The 19,978-nt window shown below is 41.5% G+C and overlaps 1 protein-coding gene and 1 long non-coding RNA gene across 2 annotated transcripts in view; one reads left to right on the forward strand and one right to left on the reverse strand.

Moving 5' to 3' along the window:
• Positions 1-2,667: 2,667 nt before the first annotated feature.
• The window catches only part of srgap1b (SLIT-ROBO Rho GTPase activating protein 1b), a gene marked incomplete at both ends in the record, with an annotated part of 53,167 nt that continues 35,856 nt past the window's right edge, over positions 2,668-19,978 (reverse strand). The window contains 6 exons of the mRNA XM_083999578.1: positions 2,668-3,096; positions 5,085-5,421; positions 7,035-7,166; positions 8,138-8,318; positions 8,966-9,045; positions 10,665-10,889. Coding sequence (XP_083855704.1) covers positions 2,668-3,096; positions 5,085-5,421; positions 7,035-7,166; positions 8,138-8,318; positions 8,966-9,045; positions 10,665-10,889 — 1,384 coding nt within the window. The remainder of the gene's footprint in view (positions 3,097-5,084; positions 5,422-7,034; positions 7,167-8,137; positions 8,319-8,965; positions 9,046-10,664; positions 10,890-19,978) is intronic.
• Positions 14,738-15,729, forward strand: LOC311006700. The gene is made up of 3 exons (XR_014596390.1): positions 14,738-14,806; positions 15,026-15,114; positions 15,648-15,729. It is a non-coding gene; the product is annotated as an uncharacterized lncRNA (long non-coding RNA).

Genomic DNA, 19,978 nt, shown 5'->3' on the forward strand with positions numbered 1-19,978 from the left:
GTGCAATGTCACAATGGGTTAATGCTAGAGTTTCATATTTCAGTTAAATCTACTAAACACTTTTTCTTTTCTTTTTCTTTTTCTCTTTTTAAATGATTATTTCATTCGGAGTGCTGCTGCTCTTCGTTCAGGACACACATGCGTGAGTGGATTCACAACTTCCCCCCAAAAAAGACGACAAGGATTTAAAAAAAAAGGCACTTTCACATACACACACACTCACACATACATACACACACAGATGTGCATCCATAGCCCATCTCAGCACGTCATGTTTCATTTTAATCAACACACACTCGCATCATCATCATCATCATCAGTTACCAGCCCGGTCGGAGGGAGGCCACATTCAGTGTGCTGTTCAAGTGTTGTTTTTTTTAAAGTTTTTTTGGGCGTTTTTACACACGGAGCCCCACCCTGTTAGCTTATTGTGAATTTAAGGTTAACTAGTGACTTCAGTGTATAACAAGCAAGGTAAACCATTATTCTTGACACACACACACGCATACATACATACATACGTACACACACACATACATACGTAGAGAAAGTGGCATGCTTTTTGCACTCGCAACCAGTTTTTCCTAACTTGCACTTGGCGTGTTCTGGCACTCAAGGCAGGCAATGAATTATCTATCATCTATCACTATTCTAGTGCCTCTGCACTTACAAGGGAGCAGAACAAGGGCAGGCAAGCAGGACACACACACACACACACACACACACACACACACACACACACACACACACACACACGCAAACACACACTCGCTCGCTCACGCACACTCACACAAACACAAGAATAAAATCATACACCCTCCCTCCATCCCAGAAAACAGCTCAGTCCCAAGCTCCACTCAACCGTCTCACCCTGTTTGAAGCTCTGTTCTGGGTTTTTGTTCTTTCTTTCTTTCTTTCACTTTTCTTTTTGTTTTTTTGGTAACACTTTATTTGACGCCTAATCTCTATAACGCATTAAAACCATACTTATAATGAGCTATAATGCAGTTATAGCACTGTATAACTATAGTTATAAACACTCATAAATGATCATAATGCTTTATAACAATAATCATAACACTATAAGGCATTTTATCATGACTTATAAGGTCAGGAATTATAATAAGTTATAATTGTTAGTAACTCCCGACAATGCCCACATCGACAATGCATTAGAAATATAGTTATGTGTTATAACTGGCTTATAAACTCAAATTATAATAAATAAGTCTTTATAATAATAAGCATAACACATTATAGAGCATTATAACTCTATTATAATACTTTATTTTTTAAATTATAAAATGCTCTATGATGTGTTGCTTATTGTTATAAAGCCTTATGATAATTTATGAGTGTTTATAATGATAGTTATACATGTATGCTAAGCCATTATAACACATTATATTACGATACGATATGATACGATAAACTTTATTGTCCCGTTCAGGGAAATTTGTCTATATATATATAAATATTCATAATGCATTATACAAATTGTGGGCATTGTTAACCATTTACTAACAATTATAACGTATCATAATAGCTGACCTTATAAGTCATGATAAAATGCCTTATAGTGTGTTATGATTATTGTTATAAAGCATTATGATCATTTATGAGTGTTTATAACCACAGTTATACAGTGCTATAACTGCATTATAACTCATAATAAGTAGGGTTATAACGCATTATAGAGATAGGGGTCAAATAAAGTGTTACCATTTTTTTTTACCTCCCTCCTCCTCCTCTTCTCTCTCTCTCGTTCTCTCTTTTTCGCAAAAAAACACAAGAAGGCTGTTAAAAAGTTAAGTGAGTTTGTTGCTCACTGAACATTCAATAAGATGGCTGAACAGTCGTTTAAAATACTTAGAGACATTCATTAATTAGCTGGACGTTGAGAGTTTGGTGTCAGCGACCGACCGACGACCTCAAGAGGCGTTTTTTGTTTTGTCTTTTTTTTTTGTGTGAGTTTTTCGTGAGTTTTTTTAGTTTTTTCTCAGTGGTTTGAGGTGTAAGTGAGCTTAGCAGCTGAACCCAGTGGAAAAAAATCAACTTAAAAAAATAAATTATAAGTCACACAGACGTTGTTGTTGTTGAACCAGTGTTGCCTTCACTCTGCCATGTCCTCCTCTTCCTCCTCCTCCTCTTCCTCCTCCTCTTCCTCCTCCTCTTCCTCCCATGCAGCAGCCGCTTGTGACAGTTTGTGAGGAAGCAGCAGCCATGTTTGTTTTTGTCACGTTCACGGGAACTCAACTTACAACACACTCTCTTCTCCTTTATGTCTCTGGCAGGACGCTCGGCCTGCGCTCACTTCCTGTTTCTCCTCCTCCTCCTCCTCCTCTTCGTCCTCCTCTTCTTCATCATCAGCAGTTCTTTTAGCTAAACCTTTGATAAATGCTTCAATACATGGAGAAAGTAAACTCCTACACACCTAGAGTACACACCAACCTGACAACACATAAATATCATGGCATATCATATCATAGGTCATGTCATATATTATATTTTATTACTACATTAAAACCCTTTTTGTCCATTTCTCCGACCGTTTCGACCCTCATTCATGTTGATTATAAACATTAAGCTGTACCCTGATCTCCTCTTCTGGCCCAGTTTTGGCCCGGGTTAGGCCTGATTCTCGGCCTCTGATCGGCCTGGTTTGGCTCACATGGTGCAGGATTTGTCCAGCGGCGGCGGCAGAGGCGGCGTGCTGCTCTTCGGCGGGACGATCGGCTTCGGCCGGAGCGCGGGCGGCCGCAGCGGAGCGCCGATGCGAGCGGCCACCGCCACCGGCTTGAAGGAGCCCAGGGCGTCGGGCGACGGGTTGGCCGGTCTCGGCGGTCCGGGCGGCGGTCCGGGCAGCGGGCTCATGGGGCTCAGCGGGCTGAGGGGGCTCGGCGTGCCGGGCGTCCCGGGCGTTCCCGGTGTTCCCGGCGTGCTGGGCGTGCTGTGTGGGCTGGGGGACTCGGAGGAGCAGGGGCCGTTCTTCACCTGCTCCAGAGTGTCCAGCACCACGTCGGGCGCCGGCCGGCAGCCCTGCCGCTCCAGCTGCCGCAGCTCGCCCAGCGCCACCGTCACCGTCTCCTCGATGTCCTGAGAGACAGAGACAAGAGAGATGTAGATAAGAAGTAGGGCTGGGCGATATGGCGATATTAGATCGTGAAGGATTAGAGCGTGTAGACGATCTGCCAAAGTGCAGAGATCGTAGGATCGTCTGGGGCACATTCTATAAATTGCAGTTCTATGCTGCAAAGCGCAAACAAAGGACATTTGCAAAGTTTGCTAAAAGAGATAACAACAGTTACTTTATTTGACCCTTTTCAATCAGCTATTTAGTGTTTTGATACACTTACGATCCTGTTAAAATGACTGTGTTGAATAAAACAAACAGTCATGTCTTCATTGATATTTTACTTTCATGTTTATTGAAAGCTACCTTTTATGTTTCAAGAGTCCACTTTATCAGAGTGTTGTTGTTTACCTTTTACTATGTTTACGTTGTTTGCATATGTTGGCAAAACTGCAACTATTTAGATTAAAATCTATTCAGAAAGGTTCTTTGGCCTAAATTGTCTATTTTTCCTTTTTTCGATTTAAGATCGTGATGAAATCGAAATCGTGACTTCATTTAAAAAAAATCGTGATATGATATTTTTGTCATATCGCCCACCCCTAATAAGAAGACTATGAAACTGAGTCGCCACACGGCCGCCATCTTGGCTCAGTCAACTCTCTCCCTCAGAGCACTACTGTACTGTAAGCCTGTGGTGCATGTTCTACTATAATAACCAGAACTTGCTCAGTTTTTGAGAGACAAAGCAATAGGGAGTGCTGCAATCTGGGTCCAAGGAGGGATGTAAAAAAGTGTGGGTAAAACATCAGGTGCTCATCAAGACCAAAAAAGATATGTAAGAAAAAGGGAGCTGGCTGAAACCAAAAAGGCAGTTTGAGGCACTCTGAATAACGTAATAAAAATCCTTTATTTAAACAGGGATAGACCAACGCGTTTCGACACTTACATTGTCTTCTTCAGGGCGATGAAGAAGAAGACAGTGTAAGTGTTGATACGCGTTGGTCTATCCCTGTTTAAATAAAGGATTTTTATTACGTTATTATTATTTATTACGTGCCTCAGATTGCTCAGTTTTGGTTTGTTATGAACGTCGGAAATGTGTTACAAATAATTCTAACCATGTACTTTTCTATGAAAGTAATGTTATAGTAACATCATGCAAATCGTTAAAGTAATATCTACATACTGACAAAATTTCACAGAGTTATGAATAATTTTTTTTTAGTGCAGATGACTGGATCACATCTACTGCAGCCAGAGTCAGAGCGAATTGCCTGACCCAATATGGCCGCCTGTGAGTTACATCTGCGCGTAGTCTGATCTGCCTTATGCTCAGCAAAGATGGAAAACCCTCTTAAATCATTCTGTTGTTACTGTTTAAAAGAGTAAGAATAGAAGGAACGAGTCGGATCCAGAGCAGCATTCATTTAGACGATTAAAGGGATAGTTCAACATTTTTGGCAAATTCTCCTATCACAATAATCCCTATAGTCATAGCAGTAGGTTCATTACCTTTAATTATCGGTGCATGTTGTTTGAAATAATCATGTGTAATTATGTAACATTACGAATGCTCTGAACTACTTGCGATTTTGTGACCTGTCTGGAATGTAGTTCCGGCTGCATTTGCCTCTAAAACAACTCTGTCTTGTAATATTACATGGTTATTTCATAGCGTGGTGAATGTGCAGGTCACAACTTGTCCACCAGAGCGTTTTGGAGTTGTTGGATTGTGTATTTGATGAGTTTGATGAGGGACAGGGGGGACCTGGACCGTTCACCTCCATTGTGTTCACTGAGCAGCTCACGTCTCTGCCCCGCCGATCTCAAAACAACATGCACCGATGATTAAAGGTAATGCACCTACAGCTACAACTATAGGGATTATGGCGATAGGATATTTGCCAAAATGTTGAACTATCCCTTTAATTTTGAAGAAATTGTTCTAATTGAGAATTTACGGTACATTCATTCATGTGTGTGTGTGTGTGTGTGTGTGTGTGTGTACCTGTGCCAGTGTGTCGGGGTCCAGCGCTCTGGATCGATGCGAGTCACCGAAGCCGTGCTGGCCGCTGCTGGAGCGGCGGATGGGCGTGTCCTCGGGCCGCCGCAGCGAGTCGTGTCGGCTCACCGTCATGGTGACGGCGGCGGCGGAGCGGCGGCGGCGCTCGGGGCTGTCGAGGGGCGGGGTCAGGCCCTGGCCTCGGCCCAGCAGCAGCTCCCGGGGGCTGAAGTGGCCCGTCACCGGCGGCGAGCTTCTCTCCATCACGCCGCCGTTGCCGTGGTTATCGTTGGAGCGGCCGAGCGGGCGGCGGAACAGACCGTCGGTCCGCTTCCTCCTGTGACTGGAGGAGGAAAACACGGTCAACTGCAACAGGAACGAGCTGCTGAAGCACAAAGAAGCTGATACGTGAAATAAAAAGTTTTAGTTTTGATACTTTAAAGGAATAGTTCACCAAAAAATGAAATTCAGTCCAATGAAAACTTTATATGAGAGTTAATAGGGCCCGACACAAAAACATCCATAAAACTACACAAAAAACGTTTAATATTCCTCCACACTGCTCGTCCACTGCAATCCAAGTGTCCTGAAGGGACATAGTCCAGAGTTTACTGGAATCAACGTCATTTAGGACATTTTTACAGCCTAAACAGTCCTGGATTGAATTTGCCCGGGGTGCGCTCTCACGTTCACGTGCGTGAAAAATGTCCTAAATGATGTCGTTTCCAGTAAACACTGGACTATCTCCCTTCAGGACACTTGGATTGCAGCGGACGAGCAGTACAGAGGAATATTTCAAGGTTTTTGTGTAGTTTTATGGACCTTTTTGTGTCCGGCACGATGCACGTGCGCTTAATTCAATACAGGACTGTTTAGGCTGTAAGAATGTCCTAAATTATGTTGTTTGGAGTAAACTCTGGACTATCTCCCTTCAGGACACTTGGATTGCAGTGTGGAGGAATATTAAACGGTTTTTGTGTAGTTTTATGGACGTTTTTGTGTCAGGCCACTATTGACTCTAATTTTTCGTTGGACTACGAACCGGCCTCCCAGGTCTCCAGATGCACTTTGAGGAATAAAAAACGACTCCTAACTATAACTATTCATCAGCATGAGGGTGAGTCAACAATGATGGCTTCAAAAATTGTCACCTCCTCCGTATCCGCAACCAATCGTAAAAGAATGATTTACATTAACAATCTATGGAATTTTACAGTACAAGTCTTTAAAGGCCGTTTTCTCAATGAGTTTTTCCTCAGACTCTGAACCCGAAATCTCAACTTCAGCAGCACTTAGAGACACCAAACCTTCCAGTTTGATCCCTTTCTATATTCTGAAGGTTTTTACAGAGGGGATTGTTGATATATCATTCAGAGCCTGATTTATGCAACATTTTATTCCTAAAAATTAGATTTTTTTAGGGCTGATGACAGTATTTTCTCATTTACAAAGTAATAAAAAGAGATATCCAAAATCTCCTCTGTAAAAACTTCTGACTAATATGTCAACAAAATGAAACAAGAATTTTGAAAGTGGCTTTGTCCATTTTTCAGATTTCGGGTCTGGAAATGTATGTAAATTAGCGCATATTTCATCAGATATTGCCTCATTTACATATTTAAACATAAAATTTGACAAACGTCTTAATGTCAGTGATAAACTTGGGAAGTTTCGTGGTGATATCTGTTATTTAATTTTTTTACCCTATTCACCTGGGGTGTCTCCCCTTAAGATCATTTTACCAATAATAAAGTATCAATAATTATAATATATACAGTATAATTAGTATAGATCTGGTGTGACTGCAGGAACAGTCTGTGCTGGTACATGAGCAGCAACACGCTGATGGATTCTCAGGTATTTTTAGAGGGCGAAGGATCTGTAGCATCCTCCGCCGTCTAAAAGGGATGGATGCGGCGTCGGGTCGTCATGGCGACGGAGTCTTACATCACGGACCTGTTGTAGGTCTCTGGAGGTCTGATGTCGGTCGGGGAGCTCAGCTCGCTCCGGGACCGCTTGTCGTCAGTGCTGCTGCTGCCGCCGTCGCTGTCGGCCTTCTGGCTCATGGTGTCGGACATGACGTCGGCCCTGAGGGAACACACACACGCGCACACACACACACACACACACACACACACACACACACACACACACACACACACACACACACAGACACACACACACACACACACACACACACACACACACACACACACAGATCAATCATCAATCAACCGATCAATAACCTCAGAGGTCAGTGAGTGCGTTCATCAACAGGAGGCAGCAGCTCCACACTGACCTGAACATGATGAATAAGATCATTTTATATAATATAACTGTAACAAAGACGTTGTTAATGCTGTTAATTAATTTAATCAATTAATTAACCACCTGTCTGCAGTGATAAAAAGTCATATAAAGAGAATTTCTCTGCTTTTTAAATTACTTATATTGTTAAACAGAAACAACAACAGCGTTTTATTAACATGGAGAAAACTCCACTGTGAACTAACTCACTTTTTTGTTTGGTTTTATTTATTTTCTATTTAAATATATTTTGTTATACTATAAAAAATATAATTATATGACTTTGTCTTCATCATAATTGTATTTTATTAGAATAGAATAGAATTTAATTGAATAGAAAAACTTTATTTTCTGTTTATCACTTGAAAATCTTTGGCGTTATTGATGATAATTTGATATATTATAATTGAAGAAATCATAATTTTAGCTATTTTCATTTTATCATTTTATTTTGCATATATTTATCTCTTATAATTCAATAAACAACAATAATTAACCAAAAAAGCTGCAACAATTAGTCGATTAATTGGAATATTTCAGTCAGTTTCAGGTGTTTTTATAAACAAAAACACCAAACTTCCTTCATATCTTCTGACGTGTAAACACTTGAAACCAACAACTCTTTGAATTTCCCTCTATTTTCTTACATTTTACAAACCAAACACCTCATTAGGAACATAATCAATCACGTAAATCATAAGTTGCAGCTTTAAAACCATGAATCCGGCTGTGATATCGAGCGCCACTCTCACCTGTCCTTCACCACGATGTACTGGTGAGGCACGAGGCCGCGGTTCCCGTTGAGCCGCCCCTCCCACCAGTCATGTGACGCCCGCTGGAACAGCTGCAGCGACGCCCCCTTCTTGAAGGAGAGCTCGCGGCCCGACCGGCCCACGTAGTCGAACCTCGCCACCGCCTCCACGGCCTCGCCCTCTGAGAGATAAGAGAGAGAGAAAGAGAGATAAAAGAGAGGGGGAGAGATAAGAGACGTGAGAATAGAGGTGAACCTGAACCTGTCAATCAACCGTCGACTCTCTGAGGCTTTGTTCCTCCCACGGCTCGACCAATCAGAGCAGAGGAGAGCGTTCATGAAGTCGCTTCTGCTCATTCACATGGAGGCAGAGAGAGAGAGAGGAGAGAGGGATAGTGTGTGTCTCCATGGCTGCTGTTGCCGTAGCAACCTCTCCTCTCCTCTCATCTCCACCAGGAGAGAAGAGGAGGAGGAGGAGGAGGAGGAGACAGCGGGATGGGATGTGGGGTGTGGGCGATGTGTGTGTGTGTGTGTGTGTATGTGTAAAGGTCAGAGGTCAGATTTACCCTCGTCGCTGGTTTTGGGTCTCGGTTCATTTGTATAATTGCACATACAATTCGAATTTGTGTTGTTTAATTTGAATCATTGCATTGAAAAACTCGATATGTTTTCACCTTCAGTTCTCAAAATTCAATTTCTATTTACTGTGACAGACATCCGTCACAGTAAATTGAACAGAGTTTTTCAATGCAAACCCACCTGTGTGTGTGTGTGTGTGTGTGTGTGTGTGTGTGTGTGTGTGTGTGTAAAGGTCAGAGGTCATGCCTACCCTCGTCGCTGGTCTGGGTCTCGGTGCCGGCGTCGGGCTCGGCCTCCTCCAACGCTCCGGGCTCGCTGAACGGACTCTCACTGCACAGAGGAGGAGGAGGAGGAGGAGGAGGAAGAGGAGGAGGAGGAAGAGGAGAAGAGATTCATTCATTCAGTGTGGGAACAAAGGGGGGCGGAGGAGGAGGAGGAGGAGGAGGAGGAGGAGGTGAGAACGGGGGGGAGACGAAGCTGCTAATCAGAGTCTGAGATACGTTGATGCAACAATTATTGAGCTTCAGTTGAGTTCAGTTGACGATGGAGAAGCAGCAGCAGCAGCAGCAGCAGCAAACCTGTCTCTGATTGGCTGCCAGTTATCCCAAATTATCTATTACCACTTCCTGTTTGCGGCGAAGCCAGACAACTGTGATTTATGAAGAAAACGTAAAAATCTGAGCCGAGTTCAGAATCATGATCGTCTTTTGATTATTTGATGCCACGATTCATCACAATTAATGACATCACAGGAAAGTACAAATCACGCTGAATTATTTCTATACAATCTATACTGGATTTTAGGGCTGCAACTAACGATAATTTTCATTATCAATTAATCTGTAGATGCTGTAAACGATTAATTGATTAGTTGTTTGGTCTATAAAATGTTAAAAAATGTTGAAAAATGTCAATCTGTGTTTCCCAAACCACGATATGACGTCCTCAAATGTCTCGTTTTGTCCACAAACCAAAGAGAGACTCAGTTTATTGTCATAAAGGAACAAAAAACCCCAGAAATATTCACATTTAAGGAGCTGAAATCAGAGAGTCTGGACTTTTTTTTCTTAAAAAACGACTAAAACCGATGTATTAAACAATCAATTATTGTTCGATGAATCGATTAATTGTTGCGGCTCTACTGGATTTAGCCATAACTTTAGACTTTTTACATATTTATTCTTTAAAAAAAACATCATCAGCTATAAATGCATCACTTAAAATGATCAGACACACATTTATAATCAAGAAGTCACTTTAAATCACTTTTTACTTCATACTAGCCAGGACATTATGTGATGTGTTTACCGGTGCTGCTGTTATTTGAGCTTTATCAGATGTTTTAACTTTCACCTTAAAGCACAGAACTTGTCATTGTTAGACGTTATTTCTCATGCAACCTTTTAACTTCTTTGCAAAGCGGGTGTGACAAGGACAACGCAAAACATAGAGCTAGCAATACAGTAGTGTACAAAATACAGGCAATTAAACCTCACAGAGGAAAATAATTTTTTTTTTTTTTTAACACTTCAGTAAACTTGCATTTTAAATGATGCCAAATTATCTATGATCACTTTCACTGTGATTCTGGGGAAAACTAAATACCGTGATAAATCTGTGACGAATTCTGAATCGTCTCTTTTTTTGTCAGATTTATATAAACAGATTAATTGCGCAAATATGTGGGACGTTAATCTGAGATAAGGAGATCCCTGGAATGTATAAATCACACTGCATCGATATCATGTAATTGGATTTACACACTGAACACAACTGAGTCAAAAGGGTTCATTGATAAAAAATGAATTTTCGGGGAATATTCTTAGAAAAACCGTCTTAAAATCTGAACAGAACAAAAAGCACATTTAATGACGTAGCTACTGTCTGAAAATACACAAACATGAAGAGCTTGAACTTTATATTTATAAATATTCTTGGTGGTTTCTCACCAGTACTGGTCTCCCGTCATGCACTTCTCGTAAACCGGTCCGGGCAGGTCCTTGGTGTCGGGGAAGATGTTGTCATGGTGCAGGATGACGGTCTTGACGACCTCGTTGACGTGCGCCTGACAGGCCACCTGGTCCAGGGTGTCCGGCGTGGGCAGCAGGGTGGGGCCGAACACGATGGCCAAGTTCCCGGCATCCATCATGTTCTCGTCGCTGTACTGGGAGAGGCTGTGGGAGGGAGGGAGGAAAAACAGATGGGAGCAGGGATATTTATAGTCTATAATGAGCTTATTAACATTAACATGAACATACTGCGGTTTATTATATAGTTGCTGTTGTTTTAACTTAAGTTTTATTTCAGTTTTTTTTCAAAATCATACATATGGAATCACATTCATGATATTATCTGCTGTTTCTTCAAATTTTCAATACAATGTGGTGCTTATAGCAGCGATGCAAACGGGTCAGGACCAAAAAAGAGAGGAATTGTCTGGCGGGCGGGCTGGCGGGCGGGGGGGGGGGGGATGGGGGGGCCTCACCATTAACAATATCACAGAAAAGTCAATTTCCAGTAGTTCAACCCCAACCAAGTATTGAGTGCATATAGATGGACAGTTTTCAGAAGGCCAACATTTCTAGATTAAAAATGCTTTAAAAAAATAAAAACCATTGCAATATTTCAATTTTGGAGATACTGATTTTTAGGTCTTCACTGATTGTTAGTCATATACTATTAAAATAAACAGAAGAAATAAAGACATGGGATTTAACATCCCATTCAGTGTGTAATGGACATAGGCCTATATAATGTGTTAGTTTCACTTTAATTGAACACATTCTACATCGCGGAGGCGACGTCTCTCCTTCACCGTAGAAACGGGGCAGAGCTCCGTGGGAGACACCTGCCTGACACAGCAACGGACATGCACGGGGGGGAAACGGCGGCGCCGTCGCACCGAATGCACGCGGATACGCGCCGCTTTGGGTAACGAGCGCGCACGTCGCGTCTACATTGGAGGTGAATAGGAAGGATGTTACCAGTGTAATCAGAGACAACCATGAATGAGTTGTCGCACACACTGAGGTGAGCAGCAGAGCGGCCGCACCGTGACCGCGGTCCGCTCCAGCTGCCTGGTGTCCCCATTGCGCACCACGCGTCTTGTCAGTCACTTGTCCAAGTTATCCTTTACTGTTTTTTTTCGAGACAACACTCATTCTCTCTCTCTCTCTCTCTTTTACCGGCGGTGTCAGCTGATGTGCACATCTGCAGCAACCCAAACAAATGCACATGTTACTGTTGACTGGCTCTATTCCAGCCACATGATTGGTTCGGCGCGGTGGAAATCTCATTATCATTGGTTATTTGTATTGTCTGCCAAAACATGGATGAATGAAACCTGTCGACCACGTCTCATATTTCTATCGAGGAAAAGTTATTTCACAATTTATAGACACAACACCGACAAGCACTGAGAGCCGCATGTTGCAGTGACGTTATATAGGCTATAAAAAAAATAATCCGCAAATAATAAACCGACGAAAAGGTGCAATTTGCCACTTAACTTCTTGTCGATGTATTATTTGCGGGGGCTTTCGGGGGATCTGCTGACGGTGGAGGATCTGGGACTGATTGACTGTGGACCACCACCAGTCTGATCAGGTCCATCACAGCACAGCAGCTGCAGCACTGCCCCGCTGTCACATGACGCATATCAGCGCAATCTGTTTACATTAAACCGACATCAGGAGAATAATGAGAATTAGCCTATGATTTAAAAAATATATATTTGTTTCGAATTTTGGCCCCTGGATCATGATTTTTTTGGGCGCATTCTTGGTAAAAAAAAAATCCTCTAAAAAAAAAGCTCACTGCTTCTGCTCACCTGACTCTGTGCAGCTTCTTCATTAAATCCAAACAAACAGTCCGACACAGCGACGCACTGCTCCTGTTTGACTCTAAAGTCTCTGTAGCTCATCAGCCCGGAACTCGCCGTCATGGATCAGAAGCGACGGCGGCGTTTGGCCTCAGTGTCTCGGACTTCCAGAGCAGCTACAGCGCAGCGTTGTGACCTCAACCATGGTTGGTGAGAGCAGAAATGTTGTTGTAGGCCTGTGCATATTCTCATTTGTCCAGGTCATAGTATTTCAAAGGAGGTTAAATCGAAAGCAACTGGACTTATACTGAGTCTCCACACCAGATAGTTGGACCAGTCCCAGCCTGGTCAGATGCTACATGAACTGATGAAGCCTCATGGATGAGAGGTGAAACGTCTTCCTAGACAAATAACTAAGTCCAGTTGAACCTCCTTTGAAAAAAAAAAAAAAGTTGTTGGCGGGCTCGTGAATTTTTTTTGAAACGAGTGAAAACGAGCGATAAATCGCATTTCTCGCGTATCTCGCGTTTGGTTGCGCGTAAAAGCTCGCGCGAAAAAAAAGCGTTCCTCGTGTTTGTGTGGGAAGCCCCTGTGGGTCTTCCCACCAAACACGATGAAATAGACGAAGACGCGAGGGTCCCGTCGCCATAAAAGAATCGCGTGTATTGCGTCGCAAAAAAAAAAAAGTCGCGTATACCGCGTCTCGCGCCTAATCGCGTCTTTGCGTCACGGCCTTTTACACCGCGGACGTAACGAATAAACGGTGACGGTGTGAACGAACAACATAAAACAGGACCAGACGTGCGTTGTTTCCTCTTTTCACCTACAGCTCCACTCTCTCTTACTTACACTAACTACTGTTATTGTTGAGGCCAGAGAATTGTGGGATTTGTACACTGTAAGAAATGTCCGTAGAAATTACGGTAAAAAACTGTCAAATAGCAACAGTAAAATACCGTAAAATCAAAAATAGTATATCACTGTAGTAAATACACTGAATTACCGTAAATCAAGATACGGTAAATAACTTTAAATTTTACGGTCTTACTAAGTAGAAAATATGGAATTTTACTGTGAATGTTGTAAAAAGTTCGCAAAATTCACGGTAAAATACCATAATGTCACAAGCGTGTAATTACCGTAAAATTGACGGTATCATTCTGTCTGAATTACAGATTTTGCTGGTGTTTACGTTTAAATTTACGGTACACAACCATTAAATCATACCATCATTTCTATAGAAAGTAGAATGTTAAAAAGTATGGTATCAGGACAGGCTGTGGTCACGTGGGCATTGTTCGGGTCGATGTGAAGCACTTAATGCAATAGAAAAACTACATGTTGTCAAAACAGAATTAAGATAAGATTAAGATACTAAGTCAAAATAACATGTAATAGCCTATATGTAACATATATTTCAGAATAAATGTGCAAACATGGAGTTTAGACATAAATATATATTTTTTAAAATACAAACATCTCTATTGTACAAACATGTAGTCTCCATAACATACCTACACACAGTAAAAAAAATAAAATAAAAAAAAAAGGAAAAAAAGAAGAAGCTTGAGTCAGCTCTGGCTTGGGTGACCCACAGGTGACCCAGCAGTAACCATAGTAACGTTAACCCATTTGTTGGGTCAACGGTTGGTTTGCTGCGCGCCACCAAGATCCGTTATTTTTGGCCGGAGCGCCGTTACAACCTGGTTACAACCAAGCTGCTCTGTTGTCAGCCAAAGACGACATAAGTAAAGTGGATTAATTTTATTTTTGATGGAAATGCCCCAGCTTCAGTCTGCAAAAAAGTCTGACTGCTTCAGCAACGAGTGTCGGTGGATCGGACTGGACTTTCTCAGGTTGGATCGATACCAACTGTCCGTGGAAAAGCTACAGATGAACTGTAAGTATTTAAAAATGAGCATGGTTTGTGTTACTTTGGCCGTTTAGCACATGAGCTAGGCTAACGCTAACGATGGCTAGGCTAACGCTAACGACCGTTATGCTAATGGTCTATTGTTATGCTAATAACGCTAAACGGTCGTTATGCTAACGCTAACGGTGGATCGTTAAGCTAATAACGCTGACTACTATAGCATGAGACTGTAGCGTGAGAGACAGGACCTGAGAGTAACCAGAGTTTTTGTGTTTTCTAATCAGAGTAAAGTATGTGGAAGCTAACGTTAGCACATGGAGCTAGACGGTCTGAAGAGGAGCCTTGCTCTCATGGAGGTGCAGAAGTTCCTAAGGGAGGCCAACATCATTACTGTTAAGGTAAAGTTATGTGTTACTGTGTTTGTGTGGAAGAGGGAAAATACACCAGCCTAAAACTGCCTTGTTCAGATATCCATGTAGCTACTTCTGTCCATTATCATTATTACTGAAGTGTTACATGAGTTCATTTTGTGTTCAACATATATATTTGTATAGAACCATCCCATCCTTAGTTGTACACATTTTTAACACTACAAAATCATTTTACCTTCTCCTCAGCATGGTGCAGCTGGAGAATGCAAGGCAGCCTACTTTGCAGGAATGTGGCATGGCCAGTACATCTTCAGCGTTATCAACACTCAGCTTCAGTGAGTACATTTAAATTGGTAGGCTTCTGAACTGGTGCTGCCATTAGCCTAAATGTTTTTGTTTCTTCATACCTGTCAAATATTTACATGGCCACATCAATAATTATGTCTCCCATTTATGTCTACAGTCTACTACCCTATTATCTGGAGTTCCTTAAGGATAAATCCTCGGAACTATCCTTAAAAAAAAACATCAAAATCACTGATTTAATGTCAAATCCAAAGGATTGTGTGTTTTCAGCTGTAGCCTCCACAGTTTCTCCCTCAATCTCTCTCAATCTATTAGATCTGCTAAATCTGTTAACTGTTTTAAGCGCCTCCTGAAATCATATTTATTGGTTGGCCTTTCTATTAGATTTTTTAAACCTACTCTTCATTCACCATTTTTTTTTTCTGCTCCAACTTCTTTTATTAATGTTTTGTTTGTTGTTGTTGTTGCTGCAGGAAGCACTTTGCAACAGTGTGCTATATAATAATAATTATCATTATCATTAACAATGTTTTCTTTGTTGTCTTTCTTTGTCTGGTTGCAGAGAGGTTCATGCCAGTCCACAGTAAACACCTGATTGAAGACTGCTGGTGAATTTTCAAGCAGGAATGATGACAACACCTGCCCAAAGATCCAGTTTCTTCAACATTGTACCATGTCTGTATGAGACTCTGTCCCACCTGTCTTCAGTCAAGTCTGGACCCAATGACTCAAACACCAATCTTGTCAAGGCTAATTAGAGGTAAGCAATGGTTTATGTCAGTGTAGCAAATGAGTAGATGCAAGCACAACTCAAACTTCACTCAATCGATCTCCCACAAATGCACGGTGCCAACAGCTTCATACAAACATACAGTAGAAAAAAATCAGTATTACGGACAGGATTCAGGATTTAGGCTGCAATTCGACAAGGGTGAAACAAATACTGATGATAATTTAGTCCTGAAAAGTGACAGTTTCTACCTTTTACACTAATACAATAAAATAAATGAAATACTCCTGATGACCTGCAAAACTATATTCCAGAGTGCTGGTTTCATTCTATGTATAGCTCATTGGAGCTCAGTTTAACAACAGAAGGCTGAATTTATCTCTGTAGGCACCATGCTCAGGCACTGCATCAATCTAACCTTTGCTTTGTTTCTGTTTTCTGGCTGCAGAGAGGATCATGCCAGTCTACAGTGGACACCAAATGGACAATATATGAGTCTTCAAGCAGAACTGGTGACTGCTGGATGCTTTAAGTTCCAGTTTCTTGAACACCATGTATATGTTAAGAGCCCTCTTCAGCCAAGTCTGGACTCAGTGACTCATTAGTGTTGATCAACACAGGGCAAGTGGCTCCTTTTTTCATTATGTTTATTTCTTCTATCATGGACTATCCTTCTTCATATGTATGGACACACACTGTCTTTTCAAGATGTCAACACTGCCTTGTGAGTATACTGGACAAGTTCTGTTTTTCACAGAGAATGTGTATATGCAAAGAGAGGTTCTTAAAGTTTATCAATTATAGTCTGTACTTTGGTTTACAATGGGCTTAAAGGACAATTCCAGGCGAATTCAACTCGGGGGTGTATTTTCCTATCATTTTAGGTCTAAAAGAAGGAATCTGAAGATTTTCAGTTTAATCGCTCCCGTTTTGCAGTAGTTGCGTCTGTCCCCGCATCGCCACGGCAGCAATGAATGGGAGTGGATGTAAGTTCCGCTGTTTAGGCTGTTTCCAGCCCTCAAAACCGCAATTTTTTCCCACAGACAGCGTCAGATGGCTACTCAAACATGCACCGAGAAGTTTATTTACTTCAAGCAAGCCGACATGTTTGTAAAACTAGATCTAATTCAAAGTCTCCCGGAGTCTCGCGCGAGACCCAGTTGCCGTGCTCGGTGTGTTCAGGTGCAGTAGGAAAGCTACAGTTTGTGTCATAAACACAGGAATATCAACTCTTTACTTGCTTCAAGTAAAAAAAACTTCTCGGCGCATGTTTGAGTAGCCACCTGACGCTGTCTGTGGAAAAAAATGTACACTTGAAGCAAGTCAAGAGTTGGTATTCCTGTGTTTATGACACAAACGATAGCTCCAACTGCACCTGAATACACCAGCACTGCAACTTAGGGCTCGCGCAAGACTCTGGGAGACTTTGAATTAGATCTAGTTTTACAAACATGTCGGCTTGCTTGAAGTAAATAAACTTCTCGGTGCATGTTTGAGTCTCCATCTTACGCTGTCTGTGGAAAAAAATTGCGGCTTTGAGGGCTGGAAACAGCCTAAACAGCGGAACTTACATCCACTCCCATTCATTGCTGCCATGGCGATGCGGGGACAGACGCAACTACCGCAAAACAGGAGCGATTAAACTGAAAATCTTCAGATTCATTCTTTTAGACCTAAAATGATAGGAAAATACACCCCCGAGTTGAATTCGCCTGGAATTGTCCATTAATTGGTTATTTCCTTTATAATTTACCATTTGCATTTTCTGACTGTAAAATCTACGCCAACAAACTGTAATTCCATTATGTGTTGTACCGTATTTTTTACGGTGAAATTCTGGCAACCACAGCTGCCAGTATTTTACCGTGAATTTTGCAATAAAATACCGTACTATATCTTACAGTTTTACCGTGTTTTTTCACTGATGGACTGTAATTAGGTTTACAGTATATTCGTTATTTTTAAAAGAATTTACCGTAAACAGGTTTATATTATAACTGTTATTTTTACAGCAAATTACCGTAAACAAATAACAGTTCTCTACTGTGAAATTTACGGTTGCCAAAACAGCATACCGTAATGTGTAATACATTGTGACCGTATTTTCTACGGTAAAATTCTGGCAACCACAGCTGCCAGTATTTTACCGTAAATTCTACGGAATTTTTTTTACAGTGTAGTTTTGGACCAATCGCAGGTTGTGCTCTTTCTTTTTTGTGATTTTCCCGGTTCACACATGTCTTTTTTTTTTAGGGGCAAATGCGAGTGAAATGCTCGCCCATGGTGGGCATAAGAAAATTTAAGACCTGTCTAAAATTATTTAAGACTTGAACACAATAATTCAACAAATTTAAGACATTTTAAGGCCTAAAAGTGTGTAATGGACATAGCCTATATAATGTGTTAGTTTCACTTTAATTGAACACATTCTACATCGCGGAGGCGACGTCTCTCCTTCACCTCTGAAACGGGGCAGAGCTCCGTGGGAGACACCTGCCTGACACAGTAATGTACGTACCGACTGCACGCGGATACGCGCCGCTTTGGGTAACGAGCGCGCACGTCGCGCGTCAACATTGGAGGTCGGCAGTTATCAGTATGATCAGAAACCATGAATGAGTTCGCCTCAGTTTCACGTGATTGTCACTGTCAGCCTGTTAGAAAAACATTTTACTGACCCCAGCTGAGACGCTGAGACCCCCCCCCCCCTCAAAACAAAATCTCTTCGGATCTGAATGATTCACACAAGTCACCTAATTGGTCATGAAAAAAGCTGTTTGCATCCCTGTTATAGGGACATAACAACTGACAGAGCAAAGGAAACATAGACTGTACAATACAGTACAGACAGATTAATAATATAGATCGGGTTCAAAATGTATATTGGGGCTCCTCACTGTAATAGTATGTCTATACCCATGGCAGGGCTTCACCTTTTAATGAATATGTCTTTTTGAAGTCTCAGGGAGAGTGTTATTTGTTCCATTTGACGTATTTCCTTTATTTTTCCAGTCCACATATTGTATGTTGTGAGGGTCGGGCTTTAAAGGTCCAGTGTGTAAAACAAATCATTTATATTTGAATTTAAATTGCTAAACTTGAATAATTGCATTAAAAAATTGAATTTGAATCACATCATTCGAATTTGAATTGTTTAATTTGAATCATTGCATTGAAAAACTGAATTTGAACTGTGAGAACTGAATGTGAGTTTTTCAATGCAATGATTCAAATTAAACAATACAAATTTGAATTATGTGATTCAAATTCAGTTTTTTAATGCAATTATTCAAGTTTAGCTATTTACATTCAAATATAAATGATGCATGCAAATCCAGTTTCTGGTGGCACATATTTCTGCCCATAGTAAAACCGTGATATCTAGTGTTCAGATTCTAGTTTGCAGCGCTCACTCGCTTGCTCGCTTGCACTCACCCCTCCTGTCGGCAAAGTGACGGTGACTAAACCATTTTACAATATGTCTACTGTTTCCTCCTCCTTCTATTATACACTCATACAAATAGATTCATGGGTAGTATATTCAGATTTTGCCAATAAACCTTCCAATTATTACACACTGGACCTTTAACCACCTGGGTCCATTGTAAAATTTCCACCAAATACTTAATTAAGTGTCTCAACTACTTCTTCCCAGCAGAATGTTTAACATATGTGGGTCTGGTTGCCAATGTGTGGATCACAGTTTCTCCAGCGTTATTACTGTATGTAGTTTTAAGGACATTTGAGGTGTTGATAATAATATTTACCTCACGACCTGGACCTGGAAGTTAAATATCACTGGAAATGAAAAATATTTCCACTAAAGCTCGTGATTTAATGACACTGGAGCTGAATGCGCTTCATCTTCATCGCCTCGCTCCTCCTGAACGCCGATACATTCAAGCTGCTGGTGCATCGCAATCACACCTGCAGATCACACTCACACTCACACAGTCACACACTCACACCTCCTGCCTCTCCATCCCTCTCCCATCGCTCTCATGCTATATTTATTTCAGCGGCTGCAGAGATTAAACGAGCTCTGTTTTATCATCTCGACTGCTCTTCACCGCAGAAGAGGTTGATGGCCTCTGTATGACTTCGGCGCCACAGGGGAGAGAGAGAGGGAGGGATGGAGGGAAAGAAATGTGCAGTTATCATTA

This window comes from Trachurus trachurus (genome assembly GCF_905171665.1).
Source record: "Trachurus trachurus genome assembly, chromosome: 23".
In the NCBI taxonomy this organism is placed as follows: Eukaryota; Metazoa; Chordata; class Actinopteri; order Carangiformes; family Carangidae; genus Trachurus; species Trachurus trachurus.